Source organism: Ptychodera flava, chromosome 20, assembly GCF_041260155.1.
Source record: "Ptychodera flava strain L36383 chromosome 20, AS_Pfla_20210202, whole genome shotgun sequence".
Classification (NCBI taxonomy): Eukaryota; Metazoa; Hemichordata; class Enteropneusta; family Ptychoderidae; genus Ptychodera; species Ptychodera flava.
The window spans coordinates 22,038,441-22,055,282 of record NC_091947.1 but is presented as its reverse complement, the minus strand read 5'-3'; the positions used below and the strand labels follow the sequence as shown (position 1 = coordinate 22,055,282).

Below are 16,842 nucleotides of genomic sequence, written 5' to 3'. Positions count from 1 at the left end.
CAGAGACAAGAAAAGTAGCCTTTCCCTAAGTTTACAAGCGCGGCTGGGCACATCGTGTACCTAGGCTAGGTGGGTGTGCTCGAAAACGATGATCAATGCAAAATTTGGACTCAAAATCGGCTGTTTTGGCGGAGAAACTGCCCGTCGTATTTCTGAGGAGCCACCAGCGGTTTTTTCCTATATCAGTCTGCGGGGGTGTGGTGGGAGGCCGTTTAAAACCGGTAACACACAGCCCTGCCATGCAGAGCTAGGCATTCATAGTGAACGTACTGTCTGTCATGCACCGGCATGCGTTGGCTGCACGTAAAAGCAACTCAACTTTCCAAGATCAAATGGTCAGTATCTTGTAAAAACAGCGACATAGCAATGAAAATTGTTTTAGTCTGTGCTTTTAATCAAATGAAAATGCATGTGGCTCAATTTCAACGGCCTAGGTCCGATGTTTCCTCTCGTCTGATCATCGTCGTAAATGACACGCCTCTTTACGGCAACAACTCAGCGCTACCCGTCAAGCGATTGATTTTTGCGTAGGTCAGCTGAGCGAAAATTATTGCTCTGGCTCGCGAGAATGTCGTCTGATAAACATTTCCGTGCGTTGTCGCCCCCGTATGTATCTATTGCGTTTTTACCGTACATGTAGGCATTTGTAATCTGTGTACTGTAATTCCCCGGACTGCCTTGCTTTTAGTTGTATTATGGTGTTTACTGCTATCAGCCCTGAATATTAAAATCCAAAGCACTCTTTCATTCTGCACCTATCTTTGTCACACATTCTCTTGTTTCTTCCGCTGCTCTGGTCTCTGGAACTTCGCTTTTGCTTGCAAATGCTTTCTAGTTGACTTTGACTTCTGAAGAACAGTTTCCTAATTCAAGTGAATGTTCGTTGTTAAACGAGAAAATACACGGTTTATTGTACGATTTAAAATACTTTATATTCTCTAGACAATGAAAGAATAAAGAGTGTCATGGAGAGCCCTCGGCTATCACCGTTCTGTTTGCTCAATTTAGTCGGCAAGGTATGAGTAAATCACAGTCCCTCAACACGTGTTAAAGTGTGAGTAAACGAAATCAAAAAACTCGAACATCAGGAGGGAAAAACGAATTCGAGATCTGACAATAACACCAAGAAAATTGGAATGCAGTCACAGCCTTTTTGTCTTGTTTCATTATTAATTTCGAACTATTTTAGTTAATAAATCTGGCAGTAGTAAAATTTAAACTAAGAGTCACTCATATCAAATTTTCAAATCGTCAAACTCGTTCAAGCCAGCGCATGTTCGGTAGCTTGTGCTTTACAGAAATGGTGCGGGGCAGGTCGCGAGAATTCTTAATGTGACATAACTTATAGTCGTTAGAAGGATTAACACTCTCGTTTCTACCAATATGGTTTGTCATGGAGTCGGCTTCTCTGGCTTAAACTCAAAGAAAACTGTTTTTGCTCATGCATCGAACAATTGTACTACATTGAATTTATCGACTCCTTCTCAGTAAAATTGTTGCACGATAGGAAAGGTAGAGTGGTACACTTTTACTAAAAGTGAAAAATGAGGTCAAAAAATGAAGACATAACTTTAAGTAGAAGTGAAGTAAAGTAAGCGGAGGGATTAAGCACAATAAAGTAGGGCGAGGCGAAACAAAAGCAGACGAGACATAAGCCTTTCATTGGAACCGTACTTTTACACGGAATGTATCAAGTCTGCGAAGTAAACTGACGGAACTATAGGTAAGTTCTGCCTAGCAACGTGTTAAATAAACAGTGTAAAACTGGTAACTCGTATAACAAAAAACGTGAAGAATTGGTGTCTGCCTAAATTCATCGTTGTATCATCAGTTGTTATTGTGTCACAATTATGAAAAGTTAACTTCACCTAATGGTATTATACCGCAGATTTCCCACTCTGAGACTTGGCCCATGGTAACCGGTCAGTTATCTTCATGGTCAGTCAATCGTGCCGATCTTTTTTGAAGTTGGAATAGGCATGAACATCAAACTCGTTTGCAACTACAGACCCTTTCCAGACTTCGTATGCACCAAGAACAATTGATGGTAAGCATAGACATTGTATCACGAAAAATTCATTGTAAAGTGAGGCCATATCATGTCATGTGAGCTTTTGCATGTCGTATAGGTGTTACAACAATCCATGGTCGATCCAGGCTCTAGACGAACTCGTGCCGTTTCCATTCTGTGTGAACGTTTGCCAATTTTTGCAACATTAATAGTTATGGAATTCCCATAAGTTCCCAATAGTTCATTCGATCAAAATTGTGTCACTCTTCCTCTATACAAATTTTGAGCATATTACATATTATACTAAGCTCAAACATTGAACTATGTGCCCGAGGGTAGGTAACCATTTGCCCGACGAAAGAGTATTGCTAATTGGCGATCTGTGGGATGTCGTTGAGTCAGATAGTTACAGCCTGTAAACAGGGAGACTTCGACGGCGACTGTACAACGCCCTCAGTGTTGTTATCTTGATTGTCCTTCCGGTGACATCGATTTCTGAAGAACATGCATTTCTCAGAACTATCCTTTCTTGCTTCAAGTGAATGTTTGTTTTGAAACAACATAATACACGCTTTGTTATCCGATTAAAACTGCTATATACCCCAAGAAAAATGAAAGAATAGAGAGTTTCTTTGGTCCATGGAGAGCCCTCAGCTATTGAGTGAGCTATGTATGAGTAAACAAAAATACCTCGAACATCAGGTTTCAAATCACGTAAAAATGAAACGTAAAAACACAGTAAATCAAAGTGTCACACCAAATAATTATATACTCAAATCTTATCTGTTTTTTCGTAATCATGAAAATGACCAGATCTATATTTGAACTCCAAAACTGCCAATGCGATAAACGAACGTAAAATTGGCATAGGGGTCTGAGGAAAAATCTTATATTGTTATTAGTTTATAAATTTGTTAAAACTCATTGTCCAATCGTAGAAAAGTAAAGTCTTCCTTCCGATTTTCTTCAAGACTGATAGACTTGTAAGTTGCATACTTCGTGAAGACACACACATAAGATATTCTTCATTGGTCTCATTCAAGTAAGTGGTTTCTTTGTTCTAAAAAAAAATAGGATATCTTACCATGAATCAGGTCACAGCTAGAAGTATATTCATTTGATATTTAAAGTTTAGATGTTTATTAAAATGTTTCGGCTTATCAAGTGATCCCAATCGGCGACCATCTCGCTTATTTTTTGTCAATGTCAGTATTCAACCGAAAGTTCAAGAGGCTTTTAATGACTCATTACTGGTATGCCCCTTCAGCTCGTTAAACCAAAATAATTTCATTCAGTATTCACCATAAGGTTTGAAAGTATTGTTACACGTAGCAGATGCAAGAAAACTATCCAAAATGAGTTGTGACTAATATACATTGATGTGCAAATATTTGTGTAACGTGGCCGACAAAAGGTGGTACTATATATTTCCCTAAGATGACCGATATGAGTCCGATTGGGGACCCGGTCTCATTTGACATACACAGGCTGAGTGGATAACACGAATTCATAGTGATTAAGCCGTGTCAAACACTGGTTATAAAGTACGTAATTTATGCCGAATACCTCTATGTTCAGTCAGGGATAACGTAGTGGCTACAGGCAAGCTCTTAAAAACCTCTGTGCACAGGCAAAATGGATAGATCGTGATAGAACTTGTAGTCTTGAGAGTAGTATGGTTTTGTGAGTGATACTCTAACGTTTGAAAAATTCAAGTTCTATGTAATGAACACCGCATTTCGGTAAACATATTTTTTCAGGATAAGTCGTATATATCAATCAAGCTAGACTTGCAATTAAATATTTCAATTTACCATTTTAAGTGACCCATTTCGATAAAAATTAAAACATTAACTTTAGGTTCTATAAATAGAATCATGGTGCATACAATTATTCATTCAAGAGAAAAAGAAGAAGCCATGAAAATGTTATTTTAATACATCCTTCTAACGCAATCTCTTTCAGATTGAATCATAGAATTTTTCTCACTCTTGACGGTCATTAGTTCACTGCAGTCCTTTCTTTGGTCGAATGCATTTTAACGATGCTAGCTCTTTCATTAAATATCACTGAAAACTGTAACAGCTGATTACGGTGTACTTAACACATCCTAAATCAAGAAGAAGCAAACTCTTCTAAAACTTAACAGAACCAAAACAAAACTGTATACTACCCTCAATTGGCCGGAGTTGAACGGAACTGTAAAACTTTCAATTTTTTGGTCATCCTTCCTCTTGTCTCGCTTAACACCTTGATCGAGAATGATTGAAATTTTGAGTGAACTTCAATGAAGTGCGTGTTAAGCACACATGCACACTAATCCATGTGCTTGGGTCAGAGGGTGAATCAAACAAGCAAACCATTTGGCGTCTAAAACTTGTTACATTTCGCATAACGTCAAGTTCTGGAGACAGAAACATCACCTTATAGCTACAGACATTGAACAGTCCATAGCAACCCAAAATATATTTCTATGCTAGTTTGCTACAGTTGATTTTGCAGAGTTGCAGAGCAATATGCTATTGTTATTTCTTATTATCAATCCAATCTAAATGCAGCAAATTGATTGAGATAAGATGGCTCACTGTCTTAGGGAAGTAACACTAATGGTGCGATTTTAAAACATACACAAGTAGAATGATGTGGAATTAGGTTGTTAAAATTTTACAGTTAAGTCTTCTAAATACTTAATCATTCAAAGTTCTTCCAAGGACTGTACCTCAAAAGTTTTTTTTTCAAGGACTGATAGGTGGCCACACACATCGGTACATATATTGACTTGCGCCACGTAATGGTACTATGGCTGATGTAGTATATAAGATAAGTGCACGTGTCTCAACATTTACTTTAAAGGTGTTTCAAGTATTTTGGCGACACTCTTGATTTGTCTTTGTTAATCTTACATCCAATTAGAGGAATTTCTCTTGAATGACGACGAAGTAATCTCCCTGTCGCTCAGGAAAGTTTATGTATGGCCGACCATGCTTAATGGCTCGGAAGAAACAATCGTGTCAGGTTGAAAAATTAAAGTGAATCACTCGCACATGTCAACCTGCATTGTGAAAATCGCCATATAACTTACATGCTCTTTAATATTAGCAAGGCATGCCGATATAACTATGACCTCGTTGATACTAAACTAGACAGAGATATGCAGATGTCGCTAACACAAGTTACATAATAAGCTAGGGCACATGGGATGTTTTATGGCTGTTTGGAGATAGGACAGTATATTGTGATTTCTAAATATCCCCGAAGGTGATCAGTCATCCTTTTTTCGCTTTTAGTTTTGTTTGAAAGGAAATTAATCACAACATGTCAATATAACACTATTTCTAAACCGAGTGGAAGTATCAGGGTTGTTCGCCTTTTGCCCAAACCGACGACCTATGGCTCCTTTTGGTAAATATAAAATAGTTTGCTGAAAAAGTTATTTTGTCAAGCTTCAAATTTACAAATTCAAGTTTTGGAGGACAAAACTAATGTTTTACGTAAAGCTTATTTTCTTAACATATTGCTCTGTTGCCATTTACTGCGAGTTCATCGCTATAGTAATTACTCAGGGATATGTCGTAGAAACTAAAATCTCTCAGAGAAAATGGCTGGGCATTTTAATGTCAAAGTGAAAAAAAAAACACGGCCAATTACATGCAATGCACAAATGTGAAATAAGCAGAAATTTCAGCCTCTCAGTATGTGACATGTTCGTATGGTGTCCTTATTTGCTGGTCGCTAATAATAATTCCCAAATGAAAATCTTTACTATTTAATTAAATACATTACTTCATCAAAGTGGTTAATGTTTCATTTGCAAAATGATTTAGAACGAATTCATTTTAATTTGAGGGCCATTTGTTTCCTCAGCCTTGAAGCTGGCTTTCTTCGAGTGTCATATCCTACCCCGATGCAAGCATTTGAGAGGCGAGGTCGTGGTATTCAGAAAGATCGGCAAAAAATACTTGCTTTGTACTGCTATTGTTTAAACATTTTCCATCCGTTTTGGTAATTAATGTATCAAATTTTATAGTGTGACGTCTAAATATTTTCAAGTCGTTTTCAGTGATGTAGATTGACGCTATACGACAAATAAGACTTACCTTTTACTTCTTATCTTTTGCGCCAACAAGTTCATCTAGCTTCTCCATCACTCGCTTTTCAAAGGCTTCCATCCTGCAGAGTAGTCAAAGTACCCTGATGAAGCACTCCATTATCACAGAAAAACGCAAAAAGGAGAAACAATGATTTCCTCTCACCTTTTACCAAGGCTGTCTTCTCCACTAATATCTTCATCGATTGCATTGGTATTGTGTTTGATTTTCGTGGCATTAATATAAACAGTGTTAACCGTAAGCTTTCGCTTCCTAATGTCATCGCAAATCTGTTTCAACTGTGATATCATTTGCTCGTGGGAATGATCCGGAGATTGCTTTTCTTCTTCCTTGTATTGACTCATACATTTTTGTACGAATTCCGTGCATGCCATGGTATTACCGTCACTTTGCTCTGCATCAAATAATTTTGAAAGGTATACAGATAAATTCAATCGTCCTATTTGTGTGTACAAAGGCGAATAAAATGCCTTTGGACTATTCACTTAAATTTGTTTTTCAATTTTGCAATTAATCCTAAATTTAAAATATTGATAATGTTTTTTTTTAATTGATAGCGTTCTATAAAATACATCACCATAACAGTAACGTGCAATGTAACAATCAACATTAGTTCCACAAATTTTTCCCAAATAAATTATTTAGTATACAAACATTGCCCGCTTACACATTTAGCTGAATTCTAGAATTGGCATACGGCGTGTAAGAATAAGTTTGTGCCAATATGGAGATTTGCCAGTACATTATTGATTGAGACGAGATAAATTATTATATGTCTACTTAATACTGCACAAAACTATATTCAAAGTGCTGGGCAAAATGATACGTACCATCGTTTGAGCAACATTTTCTGATAATGAATCTCACAAGGTAATAAAAATAGGCCAACAGGGAAAATGGCTCGGGGAGGACAGGTTTTTCCGAAAATTGTTCATGTAAGATATAATGTTCGTATGTCCAAATCTCCTTAGACTTTTCATTGACCTTTTCGATATCGCGACTGCAAATGTAAACACATGGAAAAATTTAGAAACATGAGCAGTTTTTATTTACAGATAAGTACCTCATATACATTCAAGATAATCACAAATGTAACTATATTTCCAACGAAAACTGAGATAGAATAAGTTTACAGTTCTTACAGATTATAAGACTGCTAAGCCCCGGCCCTTCAGACAATATAATTAGCACGTTTCGTCAACTAAGTTAATTCCATCAAGATACGCAACCCTTATTAGGAAAGTTCATTTCACTCGCAAATTACTGATTAGCTAAAACCAAAATTCTAAATGACTTCAATAATGTTAGATCATAGTGTCTTCAATGTTCAAAGCACATTTTATCAACTTTGATTAGGCCAATCCGGATGTATATCTCTAATTAGGAAAGTTCGCTGAATATGCAAATTAGTAATGAGATGTTCTCCATAAATTAACTCAATCAAGTTAATCAAGGTATATATCCCTAATTAAAAAATTTCATCAAATGTGAAAATTAGGAATATGGATGAAGTAAAAATGATCGAAGGGGAAGTTCATCAAGGATGATTTTACATATGTGTTACCTTTATGATCACTTACTCCGGACAAGCTATTTTCGCCATTTACAACTAGCGCGACTTTTTACAAAAACCGATAAAAATAGTACAGGAAGTTGCATTTCAGGGCTACATCAACTCCTTGATTTCAGAGCTTTCCTAGAACTTGCTGGTGCTGCTCGAGCGTTTAGGACACTCAGTTATGACATGGCACGTTGACCGCAGGTGAAGCATGTTGCAAGCAGGAGGTGTGGGTGTTGTTGGAGATGCAGGAAGTTGATCACTGGGTCGGGCTTGCTCACGTTGACTTAGACATGATAGCGAGCAGCGTTCATGCAAAAAACTTTACCATAGCCTAGCCAGTCATCCTGCTTGTAGATTTCAGCTTTGGAGGCGAAGAAGCAATGGTAGGTAGCCAGAGGAATCGCTAAGTGTTGATGGTAAAATGCCAAGTATGCGAGGGAGACATGGAAGCAGTTGAGGCCAGGCGTTTGAACTGGATGGTGAACGTAGCTACGCCAGAATTGCCTTGGCCATAGGATGTTTGTGTTTTTGTAGCCTATGATGTGTTAGGAGCAAGGCCAATGACGTAACCAAGGTTAGCCAAGGCGTTGACTTTTGACTGCTCGACGTATGGGAGAGGCAGGTCGAATGGGGATGCGGCCATAGGTGTTTTGTCTATCGACACGGACCTTAGCATGGGTGCCTGTACATTACGTTAGGACTGGCTGCTTTTTTTGTCATAGGAGGCCCAAACTGTGTGAATTTCAGCATTTTCAAGTTAAATATATGATGGCTTGAAGCATAAAGTGGGTGTAACCTAAACATATATAGTGCATGGAAGCACAACAATGGCAGCATATATCGATGCCAAAAATTACAAATGACCTCAAAAGAGGGATAAAACTGCAGCAAGTGTGAAGGAATACAGTAAAAAATTGGCCGACTAGCGGGAAATACAGTACTCGTTAAAATAAAGAGCAAAGTTAAAACAAATACAGTAAAATACTAACCGACCAGCGGGAGATAAAACACTTGCAAAGCAGAGACTAAAAAGCGCAGACGTTTCGGGTGCAACCCTTCGTCAGTACTAAAACTCGCTAGAGAAACGTGAAAACACAAGAAAGAAAAACAGCCAATCAAACAAGGGAACGATCAAACGCGTTAAAATATGCATTCATACCGGCTGGTGCCAGAGTACCGAGTTTAAAAATAGTGGCCTGTTCGAGTTTATGGCGGGTAGAGTCTGTGGTGGAGATTATAGCAGACACTGCCATGTCGGACCGACCGCGGTGGGGTGGTGTACAAAAATGCTTGGCCACCGGATATGCGAGCTTGTTGTCGGTCACAGTGCGAAGATGTTCAGCAAAGCGATCGCCTAGGCGACGCTTTGTTTCGCCAATATATAGCATGCTGCAGCGTCTGCATTTGATACAATAGATGATATTAGCCGACGTGCATGTGAACACGCCGGAAACATTGACTCTACCACGCGGGCCCTGAATGAAATTGGTTGTAAAAGTATGTGGGCACTTGTGTTACATACTCGACGGCCACATGATGATGTTCCAGTAGCGCAATCGTGATTAGGTAAACTGGAACGCACCAGCCGGTCTTTGATGTTCGTGTCACGTCGAAATGCCATGATGGGAGGTACGGAAAAAATATTCTGTGTGTTGGGGGAGTTGGTTAAGATGGAAAACTCCTCAAAGATGATTTTACTGATTCTATGATTAAAAGGATGGTATGTTAATACAAGAGGAATGCGATCGCATTGAGAACGGGTAGTTGACTTTAACGCATCCTCCTGCGTTAATGGTTCAACGCGCTCTTTGGCTTTGTCCACTACAGAGCGGGGATAACCCCGAGCCGAGAACCAAGTGCTAATAGTGTCAAGCTGCTGCTCAAAATCCTTTTGGTCAGAGCAAATGCGCCGAGCGCGTAGAAACTGTGAAAATGGAATGGATTCCTTGCACCGACGGGGGTGAGCTGAGCTGTATAGAACATATGCATGAGAGTCTGTGGATTTATAATGTATGGAGGTAGACAGCGAGTCCTCATTGATATAAACTGATATGTCAAGAAATGCAACTGATATGTCTGAAATAGTGGAAGTAAATTCCAGTGCGGGGTGAAAATGTGAAACGAAATCAATAAAATTATCCAATTCTGTGCGTGAACAAGATGCTGCACCAAAGCAGTCATCAATATACCGTTTAAAGAGCTCGGGAATGTGACCGGTATATGTTTGTATTATCTGTTTTTCGATGTAACCAACGAATAAACAAGCGTAAGAAGGTCCCATGCTTGTACCCATGGCAACACCGCGAACTTGTGTGTAGAATTCACTATTAAAGTTGAAGCAATTTAAAGTTAATACTAATTCAGCTAAGCGAATTAAAACGTTTGTGGGTGGATCCATAACGTCGCGTCGGTCAAGACAATATGCAAGGGCCTGGAGACCATCCTTATGAGGGATGGAAGTATAGAGGGCCTTAACATCAAGTGTGAATATATATCTATGGGTACCCGTAAACTTAAAGCTGTTGAAGATCTTGATGGCATGAGATGTGTCTTTGACAAAAGTGGGGAGTGTATTAACGATGCCGGCAAAAATATTGTCAAGGAATGTTGAAATGAGTTCGGTAGGGCAGGAACAAGCAGAGACAATGGGGCGGCCAGGATTACCGGTTTTATGGATTTTGGGTAGTAAGTAAAAACGAGACGTGCGTGGATGTGAGATGATCAATGATTTTGCATCGTCGGGCAGAAGTTTATCAAGAACTAGATCACTGATAGTACGTTTGACGATATTATTGTGTTTATTGGTGATGTCGGTGTCAAGATGTTTATAGAAAGATGTGTCAGAAAGTTGCCTTTGTGCCTCAGTAATGTATAAATCTTTACGCCATACTACCACAGCCCCTCCCTTATCGGCAGGCTTAATAACTATGTTATCGTTGCGAGATAAATCGCGCAGAGCCTTGTATTCAGCTTTAGAGATATTGTGTGTTTTTGATTTACTGGTGTTGTTGATCAGGCGATTAATTCTGTGTTGACAGATGTTGATGTAGAGATCAAGTGTGGGGTTACGTCCTGAAGGGGGAGTCCAAAAGGACTCGCGTTTATTAATGTTGGTAGAATATGGGTTGGGTCCATTGTCGGAACCATTAGCTGCTGAATCATCAGTCGTATCTGATTGACGTTCATGAAAAAATTCCTTCAAGCGTAAACGGCGAAAGAAAGAATGCACATCGTGACGTGAGGTGAATTCGTCGGTTGAGTTACGGAGAGGGATGAATTTCAACCCTTTAGACAGAACAGAACGTTCGGAATCTGAAAGGGGCAGGTCGGGAGGAATGGTGACAACAGGTGTGATTTGCGATGAATTCGGCGTGGTGTTTTGTCGAGTAATTGTCGGAAATTTATCAACCAAGTTTGAATCTTTTTTAACTTTTGAGATGTTAAAAACTTGTGAAGAGACTCATTTTCCTTACGTATGTATTGTATGATATTCCTGTAAGTGGTGGGTGCTACAGAGAGGAAAGAGTGCGTTTCGTTTGACAAATAGAAGTTGTAAAAAAAGAAACACGTTGACGCATGTGATTGAGAGTAACTCTAAAATACTGCCAAGAAAATTTGTTAGACAGGAATTGTATACGTTGACGATAATGAGAATCAGCTGGTGTAAAAATGGACGGATGTACGTGAATATTGAAACCAGAGGGCAAGCAACGGTTACGGTTGCATGTAGAAAGAAAGGAGACATGACTACAGAAACGGGTTTTTGCAAATGTGTATTTGGCCAACCTGAAGCCATGGAAGCTGACGTCAGGATGCAAGGAGGACAAAAAGGTTTTCACAGATGATAAAGACCGAGTTTCAAGTTGTTTAATAGACGGCATAGTTGAAGCAGGACGCGGTCACGAAAAACACGCGGGCAAAACTCGGAAGCGCGGAGACACGACGTAAAAAACCGGGAGTGGATGAGCGAAAACAGACTGAACCCGTAGTGACGTGGACACTGAAGCACAAGACGAATAAACCACAATCATGAAAGGTTTAAAGCGAAAGGTAAAACGGAAAGATAAAAAGCGAGACGCAGTGGCAATAGACTATAAAAATTACAAATGACCTCAAAAGAGGGATAAAACTGCAGCAAGTGTGAAGGAATACAGTAAAAAATTGGCCGACTAGCGGGTAATACAGTACTCGTTAAAATAAAGAGCAAAGTTAAAACAAATACAGTAAAATACTAACCGACCAGCGGGAGATAAAACACTTGCAAAGCAGAGACTAAAAAGCGCAGACGTTTCGGGTGCAACCCTTCGTCAGTACTAAAACTCGCTAGAGAAACGTGAAAACACAAGAAAGAAAAACAGCCAATCAAACAAGGGAACGATCAAACGCGTTAAAATATGCATCATACCGGCTGGTGCCAGAGTACCGAGTTTAAAAATAGTGGCCTGTTCGAGTTTATGGCGGGTAGAGTCTGTGGTGGAGATTATAGCAGACACTGCCATGTCGGACCGACCGCGGTGGGGTGGTGTACAAAAATGCTTGGCCACCGGATATGCGAGCTTGTTGTCGGTCACAGTGCGAAGATGTTCAGCAAAGCGATCGCCTAGGCGACGCTTTGTTTCGCCAATATATAGCATGCTGCAGCGTCTGCATTTGATACAATAGATGATATTAGCCGACGTGCATGTGAACACGCCGGAAACATTGACTCTACCACGCGGGCCCTGAATGAAATTGGTTGTAAAAGTATGTGGGCAGGTGTTACATACTCGACGGCCACATGATGATGTTCCAGTAGCGCAATCGTGATTAGGTAAACTGGAACGCACCAGCCGTCTTTGATGTTCGTGTCACGTCGAAATGCCATGATGGGAGGTACGGAAAAAATATTCTGTGTGTTGGGGGAGTTGGTTAAGATGGAAAACTCCTCAAAGATGATTTTACTGATTCTATGATTAAAAGGATGGTATGTTAATACAAGAGGAATGCGATCGCATTGAGAATGGGTAGTTGACTTTAACGCATCCTCCTGCGTTAATGGTTCAACGCGCTCTTTGGCTTTGTCCACTACAGAGCGGGGATAACCCCGAGCCGAGAACCAAGTGCTAATAGTGTCAAGCTGCTGCTCAAAATCCTTTTGGTCAGAGCAAATGCGCCGAGCGCGTAGAAACTGTGAAAATGGAATGGATTCCTTGCACCGACGGGGGTGAGCTGAGCTGTATAGAACATATGCATGAGAGTCTGTGGATTTATAATGTATGGAGGTAGACAGCGAGTCCTCATTGATATAAACTGATATGTCAAGAAATGCAACTGATATGTCTGAAATAGTGGAAGTAAATTCCAGTGCGGGGTGAAATGTGAAACGAAATCAATAAAATTATCCAATTCTGTGCGTGAACAAGATGCTGCACCAAAGCAGTCATCAATATACCGTTTAAAGAGCTCGGGAATGTGACCGGTATATGTTTGTATTATCTGTTTTTCGATGTAACCAACGAATAAACAAGCGTAAGAAGGTCCCATGCGTGTACCCATGGCAACACCGCGAACTTGTGTGTAGAATTCACTATTAAAGTTGAAGCAATTTAAAGTTAATACTAATTCAGCTAAGCGAATTAAAACGTTTGTGGGTGGATCCATAACGTCGCGTCGGTCAAGAAAATATGCAAGGGCCTGGAGACCATCCTTATGAGGGATGGAAGTATAGAGGGCCTTAACATCAAGTGTGAATATATATCTATGGGTACCCGTAAACTTAAAGCTGTTGAAGATCTTGATGGCATGAGATGTGTCTTTGACAAAAGTGGGGAGTGTATTAACGATGCCGGCAAAAATATTGTCAAGGAATGTTGAAATGAGTTCGGTAGGGCAGGAACAAGCAGAGACAATGGGGCGGCCAGGATTACCGGTTTTATGGATTTTGGGTAGTAAGTAAAAACGAGACGTGCGTGGATGTGAGATGATCAATGATCCAAAACTTGGTTGATAAATTTCCGACAATTACTCGACAAAACACCACGCCGAATTCATCGCAAATCACACCTGTTGTCACCATTCCTCCCGACCTGCCCCTTTCAGATTCCGAACGTTCTGTTCTGTCTAAAGGGTTGAAATTCATCCCGCTCCGTAACTCAACCGACGAATTCACCTCACGTCACGATGTGCATTCTTTCTTTCGCCGTTTACGCTTGAAGGAATTTTTTCATGAACGTCAATCAGATACGACTGATGATTCAGCAGCTAATGGTTCCGACAATGGACCCACCCATATTCTACCAACATTAATAAACGCGAGTCTTTTTGGACTCCCCTTCAAGACGTAACCCCACACTTGATCTCTACATCAACATCTGTCAACACAGAATTAATCGCCTGATCAACAACACCAGTAAATCAAAAACACACAATATCTCTAAAGCTGAATACAAGGCTCTGCGCGATTTATCTCGCAACGATAACATAGTTATTAAGCCTGCCGATAAGGGAGGGGCTGTGGTAGTATGGCGTAAAGATTTATACATTACTGAGGCACAAAGGCAACTTTCTGACACATCTTTCTATAAACATCTTGACACCGACATCACCAATAAACACAATAATATCGTCAAACGTACTATCAGTGATCTAGTTCTGATAAACTTCTGCCCGACGATGCAAAATCATTGATCATCTCACATCCACGCACGTCTCGTTTTTACTTACTACCCAAAATCCATAAAACCGGTAATCCTGGCCGCCCCATTGTCTCTGCTTGTTCCTGCCCTACCGAACTCATTTCAACATTCCTTGACAATATTTTTGCCGGCATCGTTATACACTCCCCACTTTTGTCAAAGACACATCTCATGCCATCAAGATCTTCAACAGCTTTAAGTTTACGGGTACCCATAGATATATATTCACACTTGATGTTAAGGCCCTCTATACTTCCATCCCTCATAAGGATGGTCTCCAGGCCCTTGCATATTGTCTTGACCGACGCGACGTTATGGATCCACCCACAAACGTTTTAATTCGCTTAGCTGAATTAGTATTAACTTTAAATGCTTCAACTTTAATAGTGAATTCTACACACAAGTTCGCGGTGTTGCCATGGGTACACGCATGGGACCTTCTTACGCTTGTTTTATTCGTTGGTTACATCGAAAAACAGATAATACAAACATATACCGGTCACATTCCCGAGCTCTTTAAACGGTATATTGATGACTGCTTTGGTGCAGCATCTTGTTCACGCACAGAATTGGATAATTTTATTGATTTCGTTTCACATTTTCACCCCGCACTGGAATTTACTTCCACTATTTCAGACATATCAGTTGCATTTCTTGACATATCAGTTTATATCAATGAGGACTCGCTGTCTACCTCCATACATTATAAATCCACAGACTCTCATGCATATGTTCTATACAGCTCAGCTCACCCCCGTCGGTGCAAGGAATCCATTCCATTTTCACAGTTTCTACGCGCTCGGCGCATTTGCTCTGACCAAAAGGATTTTGAGCAGCAGCTTGACACTATTAGCACTTGGTTCTCGGCTCGGGTTATCCCCGCTCTGTAGTGGACAAAGCCAAAGAGCGCGTTGAACCATTAACGCAGGAGGATGCGTTAAAGTCAACTACCCGTTCTCAATGCGATCGCATTCCTCTTGTATTAACATACCATCCTTTTAATCATAGAATCAGTAAAATCATCTTTGAGGAGTTTTCCATCTTAACCAACTCCCCCAACACACAGAATATTTTTTCCGTACCTCCCATCATGGCATTTCGACGTGACACGAACATCAAAGACCGGCTGGTGCGTTCCAGTTTACCTAATCACAATTGCGCTACTGGAACATCATCATGTGGCCGTCGAGTATGTAACACCTGCCCACATACTTTTACAACCAATTTCATTCAGGGCCCGCGTGGTAGAGTCAATGTTTCCGGCGTGTTCACATGCACGTCGGCTAATATCATCTATTGTATCAAATGCAGACGCTGCAGCATGCTATATATTGGCGAAACAAAGCGTCGCCTAGGCGATCGCTTTGCTGAACATCTTCGCACTGTGACCGACAACAAGCTCGCATATCCGGTGGCCAAGCATTTTTGTACACCACCCCACCGCGGTCGGTCCGACATGGCAGTGTCTGCTATAATCTCCACCACAGACTCTACCCGCCATAAACTCGAACAGGCCACTATTTTTAAACTCGGTACTCTGGCACCAGCCGGTATGAATGCATATTTTAACGCGTTTGATCGTTCCCTTGTTTGATTGGCTGTTTTTCTTTCTTGTGTTTTCACGTTTCTCTAGCGAGTTTTAGTACTGACGAAGGGTTGCACCCGAAACGTCTGCGCTTTTTAGTCTCTGCTTTGCAAGTGTTTTATCTCCCGCTGGTCGGTTAGTATTTTACTGTATTTGTTTTAACTTTGCTCTTTATTTTAACGAGTACTGTATTTCCCGCTAGTCGGCCAATTTTTTACTATATCGATGCCATTGTGTTCCATTGTGATAAGAGGCTTAAATGGGCCGAGGCATGAGTTGATTGCGTTTTGTTAATCTAATATTATGACGTGTCCGCCATTCCCTTAATTTTGGCGGATATTTTGGAAGATCTCCGCCCTTTTCACAGCGTAAAAACAGTTTCTAAAATTCGTATTTCTAATACCTATCTACAAAAGACAAAACTGTAGGTTGATATTAGATGTAATATTAGTCGTTCAGTAGAGAAAGACTAAACACAAGTCACAGTCGATGAACAAGTGATATTGCAAAAAATATTACTGACAGTGAAAAAGTCAACTTGTGTAGGTCCTGGTATATTCAGATTCTCTGACATCAAAAATAAATGTTAAATCATAAGAATAGGATTCTTAGCCACACATAGACTGAGACATTGGATTAAATGTTTTTTCATAACAACCACCTTATGAAGCGAGGATGACCGCCATAAATTACTGTAACTCCTCTTAAATAATCAACCTCGGGGCAATGGATAGCAATCTGAAAGCATTTACTGCAAATACTTAACGGCACCACTTACTTGAATATTGCAATCAGCAGATTCATCATTAGAAGATGACCGACGAATAGGTAAAAACCAAGAAAAATGATATACATGGTCGATGTGACCGTCCGTGGTGCATCTTCATCCATTTCTTCATCAG

At 40.2% G+C, this 16,842-nt stretch overlaps 1 protein-coding gene across 1 annotated transcript; it reads right to left on the bottom strand.

Moving 5' to 3' along the window:
• Nucleotides 1-837: 837 nt before the first annotated feature.
• On the bottom strand, nucleotides 838-16,826 carry LOC139120314 (transient receptor potential cation channel trpm-like). The gene is made up of 5 exons (XM_070684642.1): nucleotides 16,719-16,826; nucleotides 6,951-7,120; nucleotides 6,265-6,514; nucleotides 6,109-6,181; nucleotides 838-3,071 (listed from the first exon to the last, which is right to left on the bottom strand). Exons 1-4 carry the CDS (start codon nucleotides 16,793-16,795, stop codon nucleotides 6,112-6,114), a joined length of 567 nt encoding a protein of 188 aa, XP_070540743.1. The 5' UTR covers nucleotides 16,796-16,826; the 3' UTR covers nucleotides 838-3,071; nucleotides 6,109-6,111.
• Between the last annotated feature and the right edge of the window lie 16 nt (nucleotides 16,827-16,842).